The sequence below is a fragment of the Hetaerina americana genome, unplaced genomic scaffold (assembly GCF_022747635.1).
Source record: "Hetaerina americana unplaced genomic scaffold, ioHetAmer1.1.p SCAF_33, whole genome shotgun sequence".
Taxonomy (NCBI): domain Eukaryota; kingdom Metazoa; phylum Arthropoda; class Insecta; order Odonata; family Calopterygidae; genus Hetaerina; species Hetaerina americana.
Window position 1 is genome coordinate 4,330,646 of NW_027286908.1, and position 23,237 is coordinate 4,353,882.

General features: G+C 36.4%; 1 protein-coding gene and 1 non-coding gene across 2 annotated transcripts in view; both read left to right on the forward strand.

Annotated features, from left to right (window-relative positions):
* LOC139691352 (optineurin-like) overlaps nucleotides 1-18,660 on the forward strand; it is a 40,652-nt gene extending 21,992 nt beyond the window's left edge. Inside the window, exons 12-16 of the mRNA XM_071589130.1 lie at nucleotides 1,821-1,917; nucleotides 8,212-8,400; nucleotides 12,674-12,879; nucleotides 15,500-15,623; nucleotides 17,667-18,660. Coding sequence (XP_071445231.1) covers nucleotides 1,821-1,917; nucleotides 8,212-8,400; nucleotides 12,674-12,879; nucleotides 15,500-15,623; nucleotides 17,667-17,771 — 721 coding nt within the window. The 3' untranslated portion in view covers nucleotides 17,772-18,660. The remainder of the gene's footprint in view (nucleotides 1-1,820; nucleotides 1,918-8,211; nucleotides 8,401-12,673; nucleotides 12,880-15,499; nucleotides 15,624-17,666) is intronic.
* A 4,372-nt stretch (nucleotides 18,661-23,032) lies between these two features.
* Nucleotides 23,033-23,105, forward strand: TRNAM-CAU (transfer RNA methionine (anticodon CAU)). Its single transcript has one exon. It is a non-coding gene; the product is annotated as a tRNA-Met (tRNA).
* Nucleotides 23,106-23,237: the final 132 nt, after the last annotated feature.

Below are 23,237 nucleotides of genomic sequence, written 5' to 3' on the forward strand. Positions count from 1 at the left end.
CGTAAATTCACGTGCAAGGATGTCCAGTGTAAAGAAATCCAGGAAAAGTTGGGAAAATTGTTGCAGCTTGGAGAACTCTGGCAATTTTCAGTCTGGAGTTGTCTTCAAGGGATTGAAATTATTTTTAATTGCATTAAATAATAATTATATAGTGAACAATGATAAAATTATCTGGTTGAAGTAAATTGTATGAGTTGTCTTCTTTGCAGTTCTAAAATTATTTTTGCAAACGTTGTTTGGACATTTTAATCTTAGTTTAATTACTGTGTAAACAAAGGCTACCATAAGAAGCAGTTTAAATTTTATGATAGATTCCCATTCCAGGTTCATTTGTTATTGTTTCCAATGGCCGTCATAATAACCTTACTGAGAGGTGTGTCAATTTCAGTCATCACTAAGGAAGGAACTCCTCCCTCATATATGAAGCCATTCTTTTTTTTTTGAAAATGCTTGAATTCCACAACTGAGCTCACTTAATATTCTGAGGAGGTTACCAGTTTAAAGAAATCCCTAATCTACGTAATTTAATCATCACTACCATTTCCTTCCATGTCTGAATGTTCACAGAAATTAACCACTACAATATTATGATTTGATTTAAAACAAAGTCTGGCTAGGCCATTTGGATATGGAAAAAAATATTTCCTAAATAACCTGGCAAGGGTGTGTCTGAATAATTATTAATCTTGACGAATCATCACATCTGGAATGATATCCACATTTGCATAGATTAAATTTTTAACAAATTGAGGTGGAGGAATACTTGAATGCAATTCCTTATATCTAACAGCAGGAAATATTATTGAAATTTTGATTGGCTGCACTATCAATAATGCCTGTCGGGGACATGCATGAGCAACTGTAAAACATACTATTAATGACCACAACGCTATTCATGTTAGATAATAAAAAATTGTCCCTGCTAGAAATGAATAACTTGTTATCGGTCTTAATTGACTCTTCAAAAGTGCATAGTAAAATTGAAAATAGTAGAATAATATGCCGATAAATTATCTGTAAAGCATTTGTATCATATATTGGTAGGAAAGGATAGTTATATGAAGTAATAATTAATAATTATTATGTATATAAATAAATCTTAAATATGACCCCCTCTTACTTTCTTCCAATGTTTTGAGCAAAAATGAGGGGGGACCATATTCATGGTACAAGATGTCTGGTTGAATTTTCCTGGCCATTCTGCATGCTTGCTGGAATGCGAGCATCTTAAAGACCTATGTTGTCACCCACAGAAGTAGACAAAAATTGTTAGTTAAAATTAAAACTGGAATTAGAGTAAATAGACTCATACAAGGTACATTTCTCCAAATTCATAATACTAAGCCAGGCAGTTGCATAGCTTGCAGTCAAATTATTGGTATTTACAGTAATTTTGCCAAAAAATGTAATTTTGGTTTTATAATTTAGGGATAAATGTCATAAGTTGATCTCACTGGATGCATACTCTGGTGACTTCACATCTGAATTGTTATTAAAAGCCACAGAACTAGCGATGTGTCTTAGAACTGATCAGTAGAGAATGTGGTTACTTCAAACTCCTCTCCCATTGGCTGATTGTCACAAAAGGCAATGCATTGGTAACATACATGATGAGGATTTGGAATGCAGTAATTAATTCAAGACTAGCTTGATTAATTTGGGTCAAAATGTTTTTTGTTTTTTTCCCTCCCAATTTAGTTGCTTCTGACAGGTTTTGGTAGGGATAACAAAAATATTGAGCATTAGCCAGTACTTAAGGGCTTGAAATGTGCAAATTGTTTTAATTTGCTCTTAAACATTTTTATTTTTTGATATTTCAGAGATCACATTTTTAAGGCTGAGGAATTCTTGGCCGAGTTGAAACTTGGATTTGACACAATCCAAGCGAGAGAGGCATCCATCGCTTCAGTTACAAAGGTATGAGTGTGCATTTAATTTGTCATGTATTGCATTTATTTGTTTGGAGATTTGGTTTATGTTCACTGACACACTCACAGGACCGGTCAAATATATACATCACAATGTTCGTTCGAAGGTTTCCGCGGCGATGAGTAGGTGATTTCCACATTTTTCAGGCTGCGTCCGCATATGTCGTTTAAATGTACAACAGTTTCGCCAGCTATCCTGCTGGCGTCCTCAGGTCAAGGATGAAAAGAAGCTTGTTGTCCCATCTTATATAGGGAAAAAAAAAGAATTATTCCGCGCAAATATGAGGACGTTCCCTGATTGGCCAAGAAATTTCCCGGTATTGGCGCCGGATTTTTCCTATATAAGACGGGACAACAAGCTTCTTTTCATCCTTGACCTGAGGACGCCAGCAGGATAGCTGGCGAAACTGTTGTACATTTAAACGACATACGCGGACGCAGCCCGAAAAATGTGGAAATCATATACATCACAATTTTGGAAAGATACAATCCACATATTAGGAGGCACACACGTAGGTATACATACACACACCCATTTATAGTAAACTCTTGATTATCTGTGTGTTAATGGATGCATGATATAGCATGGATAACTGAAGTATGTGGAAACTATGGTCGTGATATAAACAGATATAAATACCAAAACTCTCCTCTTTCATTCCGTGTTATTAATTTGTTGTTTTAGCTTTGGGAAGTACATTTTTCCCGTGTTTCAGTCATTTTTATAAGGGTGGAATTAGATTTATACAAGAACAGAGAACTCTGATATCAAGTGAATAACAAAACGTATTTTTCTCAGCAAGCTAAACCAATCATGTAGCCAGGAAAAACAATTGACTGACGAAGGATGAATATTGAAGGATCACTATCATGGAGACTACCAATTTAATTTAATTTTTAAATTAACGCATTGTGGATAGTTAATGTAAAACTGTAAATATTTGCTCTTGCCTTAAAGGTGAATGTGGAATTCTCAGGGCTACTGAATGCGAGGGAAATTATAATGGGAAAGGACAAATTTGTTTGAATTAAAATATTAAATACTACTGACAACTCTTGATTTTGTGAAATTAAGAACTTCCTAGAAATTCCAGGTATTTCAAACTAATATTTTTTAAGAAGTGTCAAACTTTGTAAGCATTTAATTACTTTATTACTGTAATTGTATAAAAATTTCGAGGTTCTGGGAAGAGAGAATAGCATGGACAATCTGAAAAATGGATAATTGAGAGTTAATTGTATACAAACCCGAAGGCAACACAAGAAGAGGAACTGGCCGCTTTTATTACCCTGTGTGATGGGCATGAATTTCATATGCCGCTGAGCTTAGTATTGGGTGAGCTTTACCCTCACCTATTAAACCAACTTTCAGGTGGATTTCTGTGGTTATCAGTGTCTAATTAATTTTGATACATTTGGTGTTTGAGTAGCTATTTTGCTTTATACATGATCTGACATTTCATCCCACAAAACTTATAAATAATATTAACTTGATTATGTATTGAAACAGTCTTAATTAGTCGAACAAACTTTTTTATCTCCTACTCCTTGAAACTAGTGAACTTCAGCCATTGTTTTCAAATGTCCTTGGGACTGACTGGCTGATCATAGTTATTTGAGAGGGGATGGGAAGTGTTGCATAAACTAACAATGATGCAATAGGTGGAGTTTAGCCACTTGAAAATGACTGCCATCAGACCTCCATTCTGTTCATATTGTCATTCCGCATGATGTGTTGGCAAACCTCTGTTCACTTGGGCTTCTTCATTTTCCTAGTGATTTTAGTTCATTCGGTCAATTTTCCCATGTCCTCATTTCTGCATTACCCTTACTGTTCGTTATCTCAACATTTCCCTTGCCCTTTCCCTTCCCTTTTTTACCTCATGTGATGAGGATACTACCTTGATCAAAAAGTTCTCGGAATAACCACCGTGTGGCGCTCCCATCGTTCCGATTTGAGTTCTGTTTTTTTTGTTAAATTGGTACATCTGTTGTTGATATTCCCTTTAGATCTTAGTGTCATAACTTGACATTTGCAAAAGTTACGTAGCCAAGAGTACATCTATCTCTGTGTGTGTTGGCGATTTTTTACAATTTCAGAAATGGATTTAAATTTGCAACAACGAACTTGTATTAAATTTTGCGTAAAAAACGGATTTAGTGGCGCACGGATGTTGGAAATGTTGGAAAAGTGTTTCGGCAACGATTCTCTAAAAAAAACGGTCGTTTACCAGTGGCACGAGCGGTTCAGAAGTGGTCGTGAGTCAATCGAAGATGATGAACGCAGTGGCAGACCATCGACATCGAAAGTCGGTGAAAAAATTGATAAAGTAAAAGAAATGTTGGTCAATAACCGCAAATTAACCATCAGAGAAATATATATATATTATATTACGTATATACTAGACGAGTATTCTAAACTAGCTGAATACCCGGCTTTGCACGGGTTAGGGAGAAACAATAATATAAATAAACTACATAAATAAAAACAACAAATTATAAAGTACAACAATACACTACTTCATACAAATTTAAGAATCTTTTTTATTTAACACCTGTTTATAAACTACATTTTTTGTTTCATATCCAGGAGAAAGAATATATAAATTTTTAGGCGAACCTACTCTGGAGCAAGCAACATAAAGTTGCCCGTGGCTAAAACATGGCGATCTTAGATCAACACCACAAAACTTTAAAGACTGTCCCTGTGATTTATAATGGTAATTGAAAAAGCTAGCCGGACTGGAAACTGTAATCTTTTAAAGTTGAAGGGAAGATCAGTTGGGATTAGAGGTATCCGTGGAATAAAAATTATTTCACCTTTTCCAGTTAAAATGACTGCCTGGATTATATTTTTCATTAATTTTGTCACACACAATCGTGTCCCATTGCAGAGTTTTGGTGGATCTAAATTTCGCAATAAAGTGATTGGAGATCCTACTTTAAGTATAAGGCGATGTTGTGGCAATCCAGCTGGATCATGTGAATTTAGGAATTCCGTTGGATAATTGACGGCTTCGTCAGCATCCACTACGGTATCAACCGATTTATATTCAATCACGTCTCCTGGCAGCATGGCTAGTATCTCCTTGTTAATTTCATTAACATCATCGTTCTTAGGAGCAAGAATGGCTCTTTCTCGCAACCATTCTAAATTTTTATAATTTTGATTAACGTTAGGATAGACTGCTTGTATCATATCGCGGACAGTTTTCACCGATACACATAAATCTGATGACATTTTTATCATACCAGATGCTTCAATAACTAATCTATCTTCTCCAATCTCCAAAAGTTTATTTGCAAAATTTTGAGCATTCCCATCTCTTAAGAGGATTCGTATGTTTTCTAATTTCTGTCTAATTTCTTGGACATGATTCCATAGAACAGAATGTTTTAAACAGGCATAAATTTCATCGGCTGGAGTCGATTTTGGAATGACAGGCAGAGTTTGACGGAAGTCTCCACACAGGAGTACCAGAGCTCCTCCCATTAAACTGCAGTTTCCTCTAAGATCTTGAAGTGTTGCGTTGAGGGCCTCAAGAGATTTTTTATGAGCCATCGTACACTCATCCCATACTATCAATTTACATTCTATAAGAACTTGTGCCTGGCCGCTTGTTTTATTTATATGACATGTGGGATTTTCTTGTCGGGAAATATTAAGTGGCAACTTAAGGGCAGAGTGGGCTGTTCTTCCTCCTTCCATTAATTTCGCTGCAATACCTGAAGATGCAACGGCTAGAGCAATTTCTCCATGAACCCTGATTTCAGCGAGAACTAAATTAATTAAAAATGTTTTTCCCGTGCCACCAGCAGCATCAAGAAAAATGATACCTCCTTCTTGTTTATCTACTTGATCCATTATTGTTTCGTACACGAATTTCTGATCTTCATTAAAAAGTGGCTTTTTATCCGCGATGTACTCCTTGATCAAAAAGTTCCCGGAATAACCACCGTGTGGCGCTCCCATCGTTCCGATTTGAGTTCTGTTTTTTTTGTTAAATTGGTACATCTGTTGTTGATATTTCCTTTAAATCTTAGTGTCATAACTTGACATTTGCAAAAGTTACGTAGCCAAGAGTACATCTATCTCTGTGTGTGTTGGCGATTTTTTACAATTTCAGAAATGGATTTAAATTTGCAACAACGAACTTGTATTAAATTTTGCGTAAAAAACGGATTTAGTGGCGCACGGACGTTGGAAATGTTGGAAAAGTGTTTCGGCAACGATTCTCTAAAAAAAACGGTCGTTTACCAGTGGCACGAGCGGTTCAGAAGTGGTCGTGAGTCAATCGAAGATGATGAACGCAGTGGCAGACCATCGACATCAAAAGTCGGTGAAAAAATTGATAAAGTAAAAGAAATGTTGGTCAATAACCGCAAATTAACCATCAGAGAAATAGCGGAGGACTTGAACATTGCCTATGGATCCGCCCAAGACATTGTGGTTAATGATTTGGGTTTCCGTCGTGTAGCAGCAAAGTTGAGACCTCAATTTCATGCAAAAAAGAGACCGTGTTGACGTCGCAAAAGACATGATTTGCGAGGCTGAATCCGATCCCACATTCATCAAAAGGATCATTACTGGAGACGAGACGTGGGTTTATGAGTACGACACGCAATCCAGACATCAGGCAAGTGAATGGCGTTCACCAAATGAGCCGAGACCAAAAAAACCACGTCGTTTTCAGTCAAAAAAGAAGGCAATGCTGACGGTTTTCATGGATTACAACGGTGTAGTGCATCATGAATTTTTGCCAGAAGGCCAGACAGTAAACAAAGAGTATTATTTGGGCGTTATGAGACGTTTGCGTGAAGCAATTCGCCGAAAGAGACCAGAAATGTGGGCAGAAAACTCGTGGATTTTGCACCATGATAACGCACCGTCGCACAGTGCTATCATTATTCGTAATTTTTTGACGAAAAATGCAACAAATACCATCCAACAGCCACCGAATTCACCTGATTTGGCTCCCTGTGACTTCTTTCTGTTCAATCGAGTTAAAAAACCATTACGGGGAACGCGATTTAGCAGCCGAGAGGAAGTAATGGAAAAATCGCAGGAAGCACTGATGGACATACCGAAAACCGACTGTAACTTTTGCAAATGTCAAGTTATGACACTAAGATTTAAAGGGAATATCAACAACAGATGTACCAATTTAACAAAAAAAACAGAACTCAAATCGGAACGATGGGAGCGCCACACGGTGGTTATTCCGGGAACTTTTTGATCAAGGTAGTATGTCTTCAAAGATGTATTTTATTGATTTTAACCCAAAGAATATGACTTCACTCAATTGAGAAATTCTCTCAATGAATATCCCATACAGTATTGCACCCATTTACCACCACTCCAGTCATCCACCAGGTCTGTTTGATTGTTTAGGGTAGACCTCACCTAGTACTTAACCAAGTGGCATGTGAAAATTCACATATAAAGGGCGTAGGGACCTAGTTCCTTTTCCTGTGGCACACCCTCTATACCTTGTATTACATAAATCAAGTAAAAGTCAATGGATTTATATGACATTTGAGGTCAATGTCCAGTTATTGATAATTTTTCATTCTGTATAGATCATTTGATGATACCTTTAATGAAAAAATCATAATAAGGGATCCCTATTACTTTTTCGTATTAGGCATATTTCGTATTCTTTCATCTTCACTCAAATTCCCATTCTCTTTTGAATATTAAGTTGAGAAACTTCTTGCTTTTTTATTCCCTGATGAAAGCCTGGATTTGTATTTATGTTGCAAAATAAGATGCCCATCAACTCTCTGGCTTTGAAACTCTTTGTGGATCACATTAAATCAATCTTTGTAGTTTTATGAGGTAGCCAAATTTATTTTGCTATTAATACCAAATGTTCTATTTCCATTGCAGGATATGGAAGTGACTTTTCTCTTTTATGGGTCTTTCATTTATATGAAAATCATACTCTGCTCATTGGAGTATGATGCTGGGCAAAATTCAGATTTGATGTGGATGACCACTGCATTTTCAGTTAAAAGTGATCAATAATTTCATCAATTGTATTGTGTTATGTATTACTTTGAAAGAACCACATGCTAGGGCCCTCTAGTGGAGGGTGTCGTTTATGGAAAAGAGTGTGGGATCATTGGGGAGGGGGAGTAGGTCGGACCGATCTTGAACACGTGAGTTGACCACTTGTCCACCATCGAATGATCTGGTTCCCTCCCCCTTTCCTTCCCTCCTCACTCATTTGCACATGGGTGATTGTGAGGGTTGTTTCATCCCTGCTCTCTCCTTCTCCAGGAGCACAGTCAGGCAGACTACTACAAAGCACAAGCGGAGGGATATCAGCAGAAACTGGACGATGTGACTGCCCGCCTAACTCAGGCAGAAGGGGAAATTGACGAATCGCGACGAAAATGCCATGTTTTGTTGGATAAGCTCAGGACAGCAGAGAGAGACCTGGAGGCAGTTCCAATTCTGAAGACGCAGGTGAGTTGGCATTGTACATGTTTGTGTGTCAGTCCTTAAAGGCTGTGTTGAAATATTAAGTTTTTCATACGAATGGCTTTGGCTGACAGAAATGGAAGATCCAGTGATCCTGTAGTCCAGTCATGGCACATGTGTAATGTGTTATCAGTTGTCTTTCACTTCTTCATCAGAATTTTCTTGATTATTTTTGCCACATCATCTCTGCATTTTAGTTAAGGTGTGGGGGTTTATCTTTTCATAGGTCCTGGATCAAATTTTGGCAAATTTATATTCTTGATTTCGAATTCTACCAATTCCAAAAAAATGTATATTACAGAGGACTTTTTTGAGATTTTTTTAAAGTACCATTGCATCCAAGTGAAAAAGAATTTTATGTAAGCATAAAAGGCTTATTTTAAGTAACTTCAAGTGGACTGGAATAATTATTAATTGGAGGAGGTTCTGTGAGAAGGGATTGGTGACATATCCCTTTGATACCTCTCCAAGTTCCGGAGGTTGTGGCTACAAATTTGTGTTGGAAAAAGAGTGAATTTGAAAATTAAAGATTCAACAAGCCTGTGTTCAAGTGCAGTGGTTCACTCTGTTTAAAGGCTTGCTTAATTAAAAAAAGAACCCTGATTGAAGCCATTTTTCGATTAATCGTTTCATCATGTTCACTATTATGATCAGTCCTTTAAATGCCAAGACTTGATTGGATGCCGTTTTTATCTGAAACTAGACTGATAAATATCATTCTGTTTTTTTTTTTAAATATCAGAAGTACATATTTGTTAATATGTATTTTGGTTAGGTAAGGGAGCTGAGAGTTTAAATAGTGCTTAAAACACTAATAATTGTCGTTTAAAATGTTCTTTTTTTGCCAACATGTGATTTATGGCAGAGTTACATATTAAATATTACAATTCTTGATGACAAATATTCTATATAAATTTCTGGCTAGGTTGAAGGACTTAGTGTCTAAATATATTGGCTGACTGCTGAAAATTGTAATTGAATAATTTATAATCTGCAAATAATCATGCAAAGTCATAAAAATGTATTTAAAACTATCAATGGTTCCATTAATCTTTTCTCATTTTTATATGGTGAAAAGTACTCACAGTGACAGCCATTTTATGCCATAAGTCAAGAGAAGTAGCCAATAAATGTTTTATGAAATAACCATTGATAAGAAGTCATTGTAGTGAGTGATTTTATTTTGGGATTTTCCCCTTATTATATCCAGCTACCCTTGTAAATGAGAGCCTATCTCTAAATGCCACCAGTCAATATGCAGAGACAAGGGTTGGCAAACAACAACTGCAGTTATCAACTGGGAAGTTGGTTTGATAGGTGACACTAGAGCTTTCTTAGTACTAAGCCCAACCGCATGTGAAATACACACAACAGGGTAATAAGTGGGTGGGTAATAACCAGCTTGGGTGAAGCTGGTGATGCCCAGATGCAGTGCTCAGAATCGAACCTTGACCCATCTGGTCAGTAGCTCAGTGTTCTTCCCATTGACTACCATGTCCTTAGGGATGGCAACAATATAGAGATAAATGTGACTTATTGATATCTTTTCAAAATATGTCACCTTGATATCCATTGAATTTTTAAAATTTAATTAATTTATCAATAAAACATCTGTTGATGTAGTTATCTTATAAATGAGAGAAATTCATGACTTGAATTAAGCAAATTTAATTAGAAAATACGAGTCATATTCGAAAAGTAAGGGTAGGTTTACAATATTGGCAGATCAAAACAAATTTGTATGCATGTAGCGCCATCCCTTGATTGTTTCTGTGGGCACTGAAGCAATTGTTTTGAGTCAGTAGTTGTTTGGATTTAGTTGAGTGCAGATAGCAATGTCTGGAAAAACCGTTGCTCCTTCCAGTTGCTAAATGCATGCCGTGATTTGACTTGCGTGTGCAAAAGGATTCTCAGATGACCAAATTCATTTGGAGTCCTGCATAGTTCATGGATCTACGGTGCATTGAGTGAAGAAAAGGATGAATAGATGAGTCAAGACTTCTAAAATGGCCTCAACGTATGTGCATGATGAAGAGGGAAGAGCAGTGGCAGGCACAACATCAACATACTGGTAGAAATGTAGTTCAACAAGTGGACCAAGAACTGAGGTCTGATTGATGGCTAGTGCTCAGGCTGATACATTTCTTCTTGTTGGATGAACTACTAGGGACATGATTGATACGGAATCACAAGTTTTGGAAATCACAAGTAGTAGTTTTAGGGGAGGCGACTGACAGCTGAGGTCATTTGCGTCGGAAACCATGAGTTGTGTGCAAGGTGGGTGCAGAATATGCTGCATAGTAACCAACAAAACCACCAAAAAGGCAGAATAACCAACAAAAAGAAACAAGAATGTTGGGGGATCAAGCGTTTTGAGACTGCGCTTTTGTTCTTTTTAATCACCCCCCCCCCCCCCCTCTTTCCTTATACTCCGGACATAGCAACTAGTGGCTATTTCCTCTCCTTGCACTTGAAACAGTGGCTTGGAGTCTTTATTGCTTTTAATTGAACTCAGTTCACGACTGAAGAAGTACTGCTGGCTGTCACTCTATTTTTATTGAATGCAGGTACAGTATTTGAAATATATTATTTATAATGAATAAGACTCATGTGCAAATTACCATAAATACATCCACTGATATAGAAAATTTTAATTTAAAATGCAGGGAAAGATTTTCTACAGGTAATTAAATTTCATTGATTTTGAAATTGAAATTAAACCACTTGGCTTTTCTGCATAGAATTTTTTTTTATTTACTACCTTGCTTGCATTATGGTATAAGCTAGGTAGTAAATTAAACATTTCTCAATGTGGAAAAGCCAAGTGGTTTAATTTCAATTTGAAGATTTATATCAAGTGATACCAGAAACTGTTTTATTTCATTGATGTGATGTTGGAAAAGCTTTCACTACAATTTCAATGATGAATTTCAACTCACTCTTCTTTTTGGCAACCAAGTAAAGTAGTAATATGTTAATTATAATTGGTTGATGTATACGAAGCATTTCCTTGAGCATTAGCACAATGGAGCTCCCTTTAACAAAAATAAGATTGTCAATCAAGATAATCTTATTTGATGACTACAAAACATTATGAGGTCACCTTTACCAAGGAATCAGCCTTCATCTTAAAGTTGGTGTTAGGTCCCAAGTTAAGATCAAACTGCAAACTCTGTCCCAAGAATTAAGTTTATTTATATCAGGGGGTCATAACTTAAGGGTAGCGAGTCCAACAATAGAGCTGATGGTTGCTGGATTTCTTTTTAGAGTCAACAAAAATTTTCAGCTTAGGATAAATTGTGACTTTGATTTTTGCCTGTCCTTGGAAATGAGAAAAGTGTCTCCTCTAATGAAAACGATGCTGTTACCAATGACAGCTGTTTTATCATGAGGCACTGATGATTCTGAGCAAGATGATTAGTCCAGTATCGGCTGCTACAGCTTTGGGGAAAAGTGGAAATCACAGAATCGGCTGCAGGACTGTGATGTGAAAGGCAAGAGGAAACAAGCACAGTCAAGTCTCCCCAGAAGATGGCATCCTTATGTTGTGATGTGATTGAATTCTTCCTGGTGAAATGTTCTGGAGGCAAAGAACTCCCTCAATCAGATCTCAGGGCATGAACTGCTGGGAGGGGATCATCGTCGGACAATAGTGGACAAATGTAGGATAAAGATATTTTATGGAATTTTTCTCAAAGAACAAGACTGGGGACAATGTTTGTATATTTCCACATTTTTTAAAGTTCATAAATATAGTTCAGAAGGGAAGAGGTAATCTGAATAAGGCAGGGGAAGTTGGTGGAAAGGGTATGTAGAATCAAGAGTGAGATGTTGTCAAAGCCATGATGAAAGTGAGAAAGTTGGATAAGTTGAAGGAATAAGATTTTTAAATGGCACAAAGGTGAGTAAATGGTTCGATGAAGGTAATTATGCGGTGCAAGCCAATAAGGAAGTTCTTATGATATTTAGAAGATCCTTGGGATGCTCAAAAACCAACCTTCAAAATAGGTTAAATACCTTGACTGAAATATTTTCATATATTGTAATGACTCGAGTCTGTTTGTTATGTATGTGCAATCATGCCTAGCGATGTGGTCACCATAGAAAATAAATACATGTATCAATATGTTTTCACATCACTAAAAGGCCTTTTACCGCAGTCATTGTCAAGAGTCATATTAGAGTTGTCGTAATCACTGTGAAACCAGGTTGCTTTGTCTCAAGTCACTAAACTATGCTCTTCTCTCCTGTTTTTTAGGTGGAGGTTTACGAGACTGACTTCAAAACGGAGAGGGAGGAGCGAGAGCGTATGGCAACTGAGAAGCAGAAGCTGGAGGAGGAGGTCCACCGCCTGAGGGCCCGAAACCAACAGCTCCTCGATGACATGGAAAACATGGAGCGAGTGGTAGCGCAGGAGACACGATCTCCCCCTGATGGAAGTGCTCCGCCGTCTGCTCCTAGCAGGTATATCAATCAATCAATTTATTTTGTCCAAGGACTTGTTGTACTAATGTAGGATGCACCAAAGAAAATTATACGGCTGCAAATTATAGTTGCAGGTATTCATCGACAGAGTAGAACATATACTTTAACAGATATTTGCAAAGGTTTTTTTAAATAGTGACATTTTATTGAGATTCCTAACATTGTTGAGTAACTTATTAAAAAGTATGAGGCCCTTCATTTTTGGCCCAAATGCTGCATTTTTAGTTCTTACTAATGATTTGTGTAGGTTTTAAGAGGTGCTGGTATTACAAGTATGATAATTTTCATTGCTATTGTAGAATTTAATGTAGCACGCACGTAACACTAATTGTTGTATGTACATTCGTGCATGGAAAAGGCAGAATGTGAAGTTTTTAAAGACAGGGTGCATCAAAAGTTTTTGGTATTTTAAATATTGTACTGGCTTTTGGTGAGGAACCCCATAAAATGACACTGTACATTGCATGGGCATAGAAATAACCATAATACACAGCTGATAGGACATCATTACTATTCATGTGCCTGATCTCTGATGAGGAAACAAATAGAGCTTAATTTAGAATGTAACTTGTTAATATGATCTTCCTAAGATAATTAATTCAATATCTATTTCAATGCCCTGGCAGCAAGAACTGGTATTTTGTGGAATCAATTTCCCATCAATATTGATCAGTGATGTTAGCTTTTTGTTTATTTTTGTTAGTGAAGTATACTAAGCTTGGTTTATCCACGTTGAGGTAGAGGGAGTTTTGCTTGCACCACTCATTTAGCAGGCCATTGATAGAAAAGGCTGGCACCAAAAAATTGGTGTCATCAGCAAAGAGCACTGCGAGTATGCCTGGTTAGAGAATTTAGTCTACCTGGGAGGTGATTAATGTGCAAAGTCTGTCCAATAAAGACGTTAACTTAGGCCATAAAAACTTTATTTTGCAAAATTTAGTCTACATCAATTTTGTCCCCTTCGAAGGACTCTCCATTTGTTGAAATGCACTTATTCCATCTTCTTTTCCACTGTATAAAGCACCCTTGAAAGTGCTCGGCAGTTAAGCCTTTTAGTTATGTAGTCGTTTCTTGCTTTATTGTGTCCACATCTTCCCAGTGATGTCCCCTCATTACATTTTTGCATTTTGGGAATAGGGAAAAGTCACAGGGGGCGAGATCGGGCAAATGAGGAGGATGATCGAGGATGGTGATTGAATTTTTTGCCAGAAACGGGCGAACAATCAATGCTGAATGTGCATGTACACTGTCATGGTGAAGGATGCATCCATCATGTTTGGTTAAAATAGTGTGCAATGTTGATGTTCCTAAAATTGGTTCATCAGCCATCATTCGGAGAGTTTTTCGATGACCGGTAAGGACAAGGGAATGCACACAATCAATTTTGTCGTCAACACAGGTGCTTGAAGGTCATCCCGACTTTGCATCATCCGTGGCGTCTTGTCGGTCATCTTTAAAATGCTTAATCCAGATGAAAATGGATGTTTTCTTCAGAGCATTATCAATGTAAACGGCTGTCAATATTTCAGTAATTTCTTGATAACTTTTACCGCAATTCACCAAAAACTTGGTGTTGATTCGTGGATGTCTCCATTTTCCGGGTTCCCGCCGCGTTGGTTGTCATGGTTGACGACAGTTTCGCCTGGATTCCACCAGGCGTCTTCAGGTCGAAGTGCCGATATCATTTTGGCTGCGCTTATATAGCCCTCGCTCTCTCGCTGCTGCGTTGTGATTGGTTGGTTTCTGGAACACTCTCTTCCAGGCGTTCGTCAGGTGGTAACCGTCTTCCCGGTTGAAGTTTCTCGGCGTTTTTGTGATCTCAATTGATTCTCTAATCAGCCGAGGATAGTATCTTTTTTTTTTATCCTCGGCTGATTAGAGAATCAATTGAGATCACAAAAACGCCGAGAAACTTCAACCGGGAAGACGGTTACCACCTGACGAACGCCTGGAAGAGAGTGTTCCAGAAACCAACCAATCACAACGCAGCAGCGAGAGAGCGAGGGCTATATAAGCGCAGCCAAAATGATATCGGCACTTCGACCTGAAGACGCCTGGTGGAATCCAGGCGAAACTGTCGTCAACCATGACAACCAACGCGGCGGGAACCCGGAAAATGGAGACATCCACGAACCCTGAACGCCACGGAAGACTACGATCCAACATTGGTGTTGATTCATTGCTCCGTGGTTTCATTGGATTCCACTTTCGACAAACAAGAAAAACATGGACTACAGAAACTAACATAACTGATATGATATCACCACCTCATGTTTTGGTTCTCAATTTTTGATATTTTTTATATTCTTTCAGTTGATAAAAATAATTTTCTGTTTTACTTTAATTAATTTAATCTTGGTAAGAATCAAACTATAGATATGCTTGTAGATGGTTAAGAATTATGTATTTTTAATATAAGATGTATGAGTTTTATTTAAAAAAAAGTACCATTTGAGGAAATATTTCAATACTCTCACAAAGTCCTATGGCCATGACCCATGAGCAATCCATTTGGTGGTTCATATGGGGTGGTTATCAGTTGAGAAACATTGTTGAACTTGAGTGTATTGATTGTGCATGACTTTTATCTGAATTGCAGTGGAGGGGTATCACCAAGGGTGAACGCTTTCAACACACTCGCAGCTCCTGGGAGAAGCGGCCGTAGTGCGTATGATAATCAAGTACCTAATCGCAGAGGAGAAACTCTAGACAGATCAGCAAGGGTAAGTCATAAATACCTGGTATTTATAAGAGAGCAAATGAGGTTGGATGTCTATACCCTCTACTAATAACTGCCACCACTACGTAAAAATTCAGTCCAATATTTTGTGAAATTACCAGATTCAGAGAAACAGACCATGTTTGATTCAAAACAGGTGCTGACATTTAATTTTTGACAAATGCTTATTTTATGGTGTTTTTCCAAACCTAAAGATGTCGAAGTTTTTGTGCATTTTCTCAAAATAATGATAATTATTGAATTTGGTGTAGGTTAGTGCCTAAATAATTATTGCTCCTTATATGTTTATGTGTCGCCATTTTTTAAAAAAATATATCTACGTACTTATGTACAGACATTGTATTTTACTAATTGAGACGTTGAAATACTCAAAGGAAATTCCTTATGGAAAATACTCTTACCCTAATATCCTTGAAACTTCTAATGGATTTAAAAAACCTTACATTATCAATGATTCCTGATAGTTAAAAGACTATAAAACATGACAATAATGAGAATCACCCTCGTATAGAAGAGGTTCTTCAACTATATCCATGTAAAATCGTACAAAATTGTCGCAGCAAGAATTAAAAACAATTTTTCCATATGTTGCTCTTAAAAAAATACATTTCATACTACTGTGATGGAAATAGGAGTGTGGTTCTACAGTGTGTATGGAAGTAATTTTTTATTAGTTATGACTAAATATTGTTAGTTATTGTTATAATGTATCAAGAATTAATCTGTGAAACAAAATCAGGTGAGAATGTTCAGTATTACCAGTACTTATTGCCAGAATTAATATTTTTGACAGCTTATTTTGTTTAGTTTGAGCGTTGATTGTCCCTTCTCCCTTACTTTTTTTTATCAACATTATGAGTGAAAAATATTCAGTGATGTAAGGTGTCATATACATGTAGCTTTTTCTTCCATAATCCCTTGTGGATCCTGGCTATGTCGTCAAATACGTCTTCCTTGACTCCATCCAATACTTTGGTTTTCAGTGAACTTATTCTATTTGCTCCCCAGATTTTCAAATACTTTTTTGATAGGAATTTCTGTATCTCTCCTCCATGTTGCATGCTGGAGACATCTGACTCTCGTTGATTTTGTTATTCCAGCAGCTGTTAAATATTTGTAAATGAAACATGTGTATAATTCTTTGCTATACTTCTTTCTTTCTCCATCATTCTCTAATGACCCTAAACACACACAGATTATTTGAGGCACTAATACTTAGTGTGTTTTAGTCACTGTCCTGAAAAGATAAGATGTGATTTTTGATGTGGAAAATTTGAAAATGGGCAGGGAATATGAAATAAGAAAAGATTTGTTACCCTGAGAGGAAAATTCCATTTATTTCATGCGTGTCAATGTCAGGCAAGCTCTCAAAAACAATATTTTTGGGTGTATGAGAGAAAGAGAATGTAGGTAAAAGATTATTTGTGGGTCCTGTAAGTATGAATTGCTGGAGCTGTTTCAATGACTAATCCGTGAGCTGAACTTCCCAGATTGATGAGGCTTTCTCTGTTCCTAGTTTTGTGTGATGTTTGTGTGCCTCTTCTTCAGCCTTTACTTATTGATGCACCTTATATTTGCAATCAAGGTGATTGTTTCAAATCTAAATGCCAAATATTCACTGCAGTAATTCATCTTTATCGTGTTTTTGCTCATGAATCAATCAGCTGGGTCACATCATCTGCCAATGGTTTCGTATAATCAATAAGTGGTAAAACTTTTTTCCTGTTTTCCATTCCAAATACTATATTTAGTCAATACCAATTCATTTTGCTTCAATTGATGTCATTGGTATGTTAAAATTCATTTGTTTGTGCCTTTACCTTGCATCTGATGTCCAAAATAAGTCTTAAGTTGGTCAACAGAATTATTGTGGTTAAAACTCCTGAATATTTCAATTTTTAAAATTTTAAATCACACTCACTTGGCAGTCACGAGGGTTTTTTAATCATTGGTCATTTTTAATAACCTTGTTATGTAATTGTAATTATGTAATATTTTATGATTTTATTTTGGGTATATTTTTCAGGGTTCGTCTGAGCCAGAGATCTTCACATGCCCAAAGTGTTTCCGTGCCTACATGGAAATTGGTCCATTGGAAATTCATGTAAACCAATGCCTTGACACACCTTGAATGCACATCCTGGAAGAATTATGTAATGAAGGAAATATTATTTTACTAAAAGCTATCATATTTTAATCCATAAATTGAGGAAGTGTTTATTAAGGATAAGCGAGGTTGAGTCTTTTGAAACATCCTAAAAGAACTGAAGTTTTAAGAGAGGAGACGGGCTAATATCATTTCTCTACTTTTTGAAAATGGTCTAAAGAACCTGACATTGGTGCTAAATGTTTGCAGCAAGATTTTTTGCAACTTTAATTATCAAGAGTCGTTGACTGTCTGTAGGATTTGAATGTGTTTTCCAATTGTGATTGTATATTTACCATGTTTATCATAGCCCTTGCTAATGTAAAATGTAAAAACCAGACTTCCAGTTGTATGGATAACAGGGATTAAAATCCTGAGGCAGTTTTTACTTCTTGCTTGACGTGATATGAATGTTGAAATTTGTAGTTGTGAGTGGTGAAATGTGTGTGCAGTGATAAGTGATGAAATCTGGAGGATGAATATAATTCTGTTGTTCTATTGAATTTTATAAAAATTATTAATAAAAAAGTTGTTTCCTTAATGCCTGTTGATAACAAACTTAATCCAAGCAAGGATTCTTTTTAGTGTGTGACGAAGTCAGCTGGTGCCAATATTTTATTACGATAGATACTTGTCTGAACTTGAAGAATATTTTTGTTACCCAGATGAATATACCTCTTCCACTGACTTCCCTCTCTTTAATTATGTCTTAATGTAAATGATTTGGGAAGCCATTGTCTGTGGAAAATTGTTACCTTTCCACAGGGGTTGTGTTCCTATGTCCGTGAAGTAAACTGGTAATGGTTCATGTGAAAACTGTATTTTCCTCCCCTAGTCTTTATTTAATTTGAATTAAACCTAATTTTGTTAAATATTTCTCTTGTTTTGTTTCAAAAATATAATAATACTATAGTTTTTCTGAATGAAATTTGATGATTCTTAGGTTGCCATTGTATTCATTGATTTCAGGGGGTAAATGCGGCTAGTTCATTTGTATTAATCCTTTTGAATGCCATGTGTTAATTGCTTAATATCGTCCGAACATTACCTATTTTAAATAGAAAGGTAGATTTTATTAAAAATGTCTTTAAAAACATTGTTATTTACGATAATCTGCCTAAAGACTTAAGTCTAGCGGTAGAGCTTTAGACTACCGACCTGATGACCTGGGTTCTATTCTGGGGTAAGCCTCTCTGGGCACCCTAAACTCCACCCAATCTTAGTGATTTTTCGGGAACCAAATCTTCCAGGGAAACCCTAACCAGCACAGGGAAAGGCACTGGCTCCCTTACCATGATGTGTGAATTTCACACGCGGTATAGGGCTTTGTACTGGGTGAACTCTTATCATCACCTACCAAACCGACCTTCGGGTTGATTACTGTTTTTATGGTTCTTTTATAATGAGATAAAAAACAAAGAATAAAGCATAACAATAAGAATTATTTCATTTGTACCCCTCGAGAAAAGCATTGCCTGTAGCGATGCAGGAATTTTTTTTGTTGGGAAATTTTTTAGAGTTGCTCACAGGGTTTTTGGCACTTATAAGGATTAACTAGAGAGTTGGCAAATATCCAAACCCATTGATGGTGAAAATCCTGTAGGTTGTATGTCTAGAAGTTTTGATTTTTGAGTGATGAATCAAGTAAAATGAGGTTTTCATTTCATCAAGTCTTCACTGAAGTCAATTAGAAAAGCATGCATATTGTGATCAACTATGCATCCAGGCATTATTGTGCAATTCTGCTGCAAGGTACGTACATAGAGAGATTTTCATACCAACATTACCATGTGGAAAAGTGTCGCAATTTCTATATTATAATTTGCCAAACTTTGCTCTGGCTTAGTATTAATTGTGCCAGAATGAAATAGAAAAATATCCAAATTTCCCCTCATGTAAATTAAGGGTGACTGTTATTTGCAGGAAGAAATGGCATATCATTTGGAATACACTATTTGAATTCTGCTGGTTTTTAGAAATCTTTTTAACTTTACGGTATTTGTCCAAGTATGCATCTCTTGAATCGGAATTTATTCTACAAGTCCTACACTATGTGTACAATTTTTTGTGTGATGCAGTCTCTGTACAAATAAACTTATTATTGTTATTATTCAGCATGGCCATTATACAACTATTGATCCTTGAACATAAAAAATAATTTAATTATCTGAAGTAGAATATTTTAAAGATTTTATCTATAATTAGCAAATCCAAAGTAACACATGGATGGTAGTTATTCTGAAATTTAAAAAAATGTTTTTGTTAATAATCCATAAGTAATGTTAAGCCACCAATCAAGAGTAGTCAACCCAAAGGATGAAGTAAGATCTGGTGCTTTTCCGGTGTATTTGCTTGATGAAGTTTTCTCGGGTCTTCCACCGGGTCAGGGGTTCCATGTTGGCCGACATTCTGATGCCCGACTCGTGCATCAAAACGTCGGCCAGCATGGAACCCATGACCCGTTGGAAGACCATTGAAAACTTCATCTACCCAAAGGATGGTTTGATTTGTGAAAGGAGAGGCCACATGATAGTCGTGGTATGTGGAATTAACATTTACAAATAAATTAATCCAATTCCTTCCCTTCATAGCCATTGTACAATTTCCCTGAAGAAATCCTACCGATTGGGTGAAGATCAGGGTGTCCGGAAATGTCATTGGGAGCTTAGCCCAGGCACTCTGGTTAATAGATCAGTGCTCTACTACCCAATTGAGACCTTTGAATTTCACATTTAAAAATAGTTACTTCATACAACTTCCTGTTTTTTATAATATTTGTTTTGAAAGAACATCTGTTTTTTCCTCAAAATGCATACCATAGAAAATTGGGCTGCATATTCAAGTTTTAACTAATCTAATCCTTATATAATTACTCCCAGGACTTTTCGTAATCAACCTCGAAAAAAGTTTTTTCCCCAAACTTCATTGTTCTTGTTATTTCCTTACTCATTTGGCCATTTTTGACCAAAGAAATTCCTAAATTATTGTAGTGTTTTACACGGTCTAATTTAAGCGTTACAACATAAATATTTATTCTTCCTAGCTCTTGAGAAGATTGTCTTCTTAGCTCTTGTTTTCTTATGATCTATTCTCATCCTCTACATTTCACACATCTAATGCTCTCAGCAATGATTGCAGACCCTTGGATGACTGGCATACTAAAGCTTGGGTTATCTGCAAGTCTGAATTTATCCTCAATAGTGGGTATTGGTTTTGGAAATGGAATGTTTAGAGTACTACTGGAACAATCTAGTTGGATCTTCTTGACAATAGTGTTGTAACATACTCATACTTCAGTTTACTTATGATTCATTGATATTAAGTATTCGTGATTTTAAACGATAACACCAAATGTATGAAGTTAAAATATGCTGTGTGAATCAGTTTTTTATTGTCAACATCAATTTGGTGTTTTGTAGAACACCTTACTACTCGACTACATACAAAACTACTCCTAAGGTAATATTTATGTCTTAATAATGACCCATAATGTAGTAACATGAGATCGTTGCGGACAGATGGCATTACATTGCTAGCACATCACTGTAGTGGAGAGCTCCACAAGGAAATATAAACATTGGAAAATCGAGTTTAACAGTTTCCTCCATTGTTCAAATGGCCTATCCATTTACAGAATATCTTTTTCAATAAACGATTTCTACTAATAACGAAAACATCGTCATTGGTCATCAATCCTAATATTGTTTTGAAATAGGTGTACTCTTAAAAGTTACCATCACTGAAATAGAAGAAATAACAAAAATACCACCACTGCTTAATGGTCATACCCTACGTGACAGAAAGGAACGGTAAAATTGAAAATATTTATTGCCTAATTGCATACGTATTGCACAGAGATATGTCTACATGAGGACTACAAGAATTACATAAAATAGTCACGCTCGTGGCCTTCGTAACTGGCGCAATTAGTGATATATCGGCTTTCTTTTGTTTGCAATGAAGCGTCGGATTCGAAAGTTCTAATTAGCGGTTTGGAGTTTGGGTGAGCTGAATTCTTTAGAGAATTTATTTACGTAAGTTCATAAGCAAATAGAAAATATTAATAGTTATAATATTTCGCATAATGCCTTATCATTACTCAGCTGTGTTATGTCATCTTGTGCCCACCAGTAGCAGTATTTTCATGTTTTTTATTTCGTACTGGTGTGGTGGGCTAATCTAATTTGGTAATGCATTGTGTGTGCTATAAAAACAATCGTTTAAACGATAAATCTGCCCATTTCAATTTGGCACTGAAGTTAGATTATATTATGAGATATCACATCTAGATCTCTTTTTTGTCAGAAACAGGTTTTGTTAAAAAGGTTGTCGTGGTTGAAGGCAGTTGTCAGCATCATTAAGGGAGTCTTTCATTGCTGTTGAGTTTCCAATAAAGCGCCGTTTTTCTACAGACGCTCAAGTTACTAACGGACTTATAGTATAATATTGAAATTGTTTTCAAGGGACTGGTGTGTCGTGAGAATAACGAAGGAGAGAGGTGAGATAGAAAAATATTATTTATCCTCTGCAGCACATTCGGGAAGTCATTAGACACAGTGAGCATTTTCGAAGTAAACTTTTCTGGTTACGATTTTCAGCAATTTCTTAGGCATACCGTTTGTTTTCTACGATTATGTTAATTCGCAGGTCCTTTATTGTTAATAATGCCAGGTCCAGATCTTTTTAACCGACTTGATATATTCAATCTTAAAGATAGCTGTGATTGGTCAACTTTTTGTCCCAGAGATACTTAGTTTGCCATGAAGCGCCTTTGGCGCTGTCCAAATCTGCTGGAAAATAAATAAATCTGTATCAAGTGTTCATGACAAATTACATCGACTTAAGATTACGTGGCTATGCGGAATTTAGAGGGAGAATTTTTCGATTTGTGTCAGGAATGTAGAATCTAGTTGGTGAATATTTCCTCACTGTCCAGATTTATGTCTTAACGTAAAACTGTGCTGTTACCAAATGAAAATCAATTTGAGCGATCTTTATCATGAAAAATAATTAAAAAAATCATACGCGAGTGTTACGAAGCTCATATGTATTTCCGAGAATGGGAGGAAAGGTAGGCGGGGTGAAAAATTCCCGGGAAATACGGATGGCTTAGAAATTGAAACCATTTGTGATATTCGACAGATTGATACTTACAAATATAAAAGTGCAGCATATGAAAAATCTGTTGGAAAACGTTGTTAAAAATAAATATAGTAAATATTAATGTAAAACTCTTAAGGCAGCGTGCCTCGGTAGCGCAGTAGGCAGCGCGTAAGTCTCATAATCTTAAGGTCGTGAGTTCGATCCTCACCCGGGGCATATTTTTTGAAATCTGCATCGCATTCCGATATTATTTTACATAATTCTCCCTTCAATTTGACGATTTTAGCATGACCTATTTGGGGTCACTCTGCGCTAGTGCCAAAGAAAACTTCATTTGACCCTTCAAAC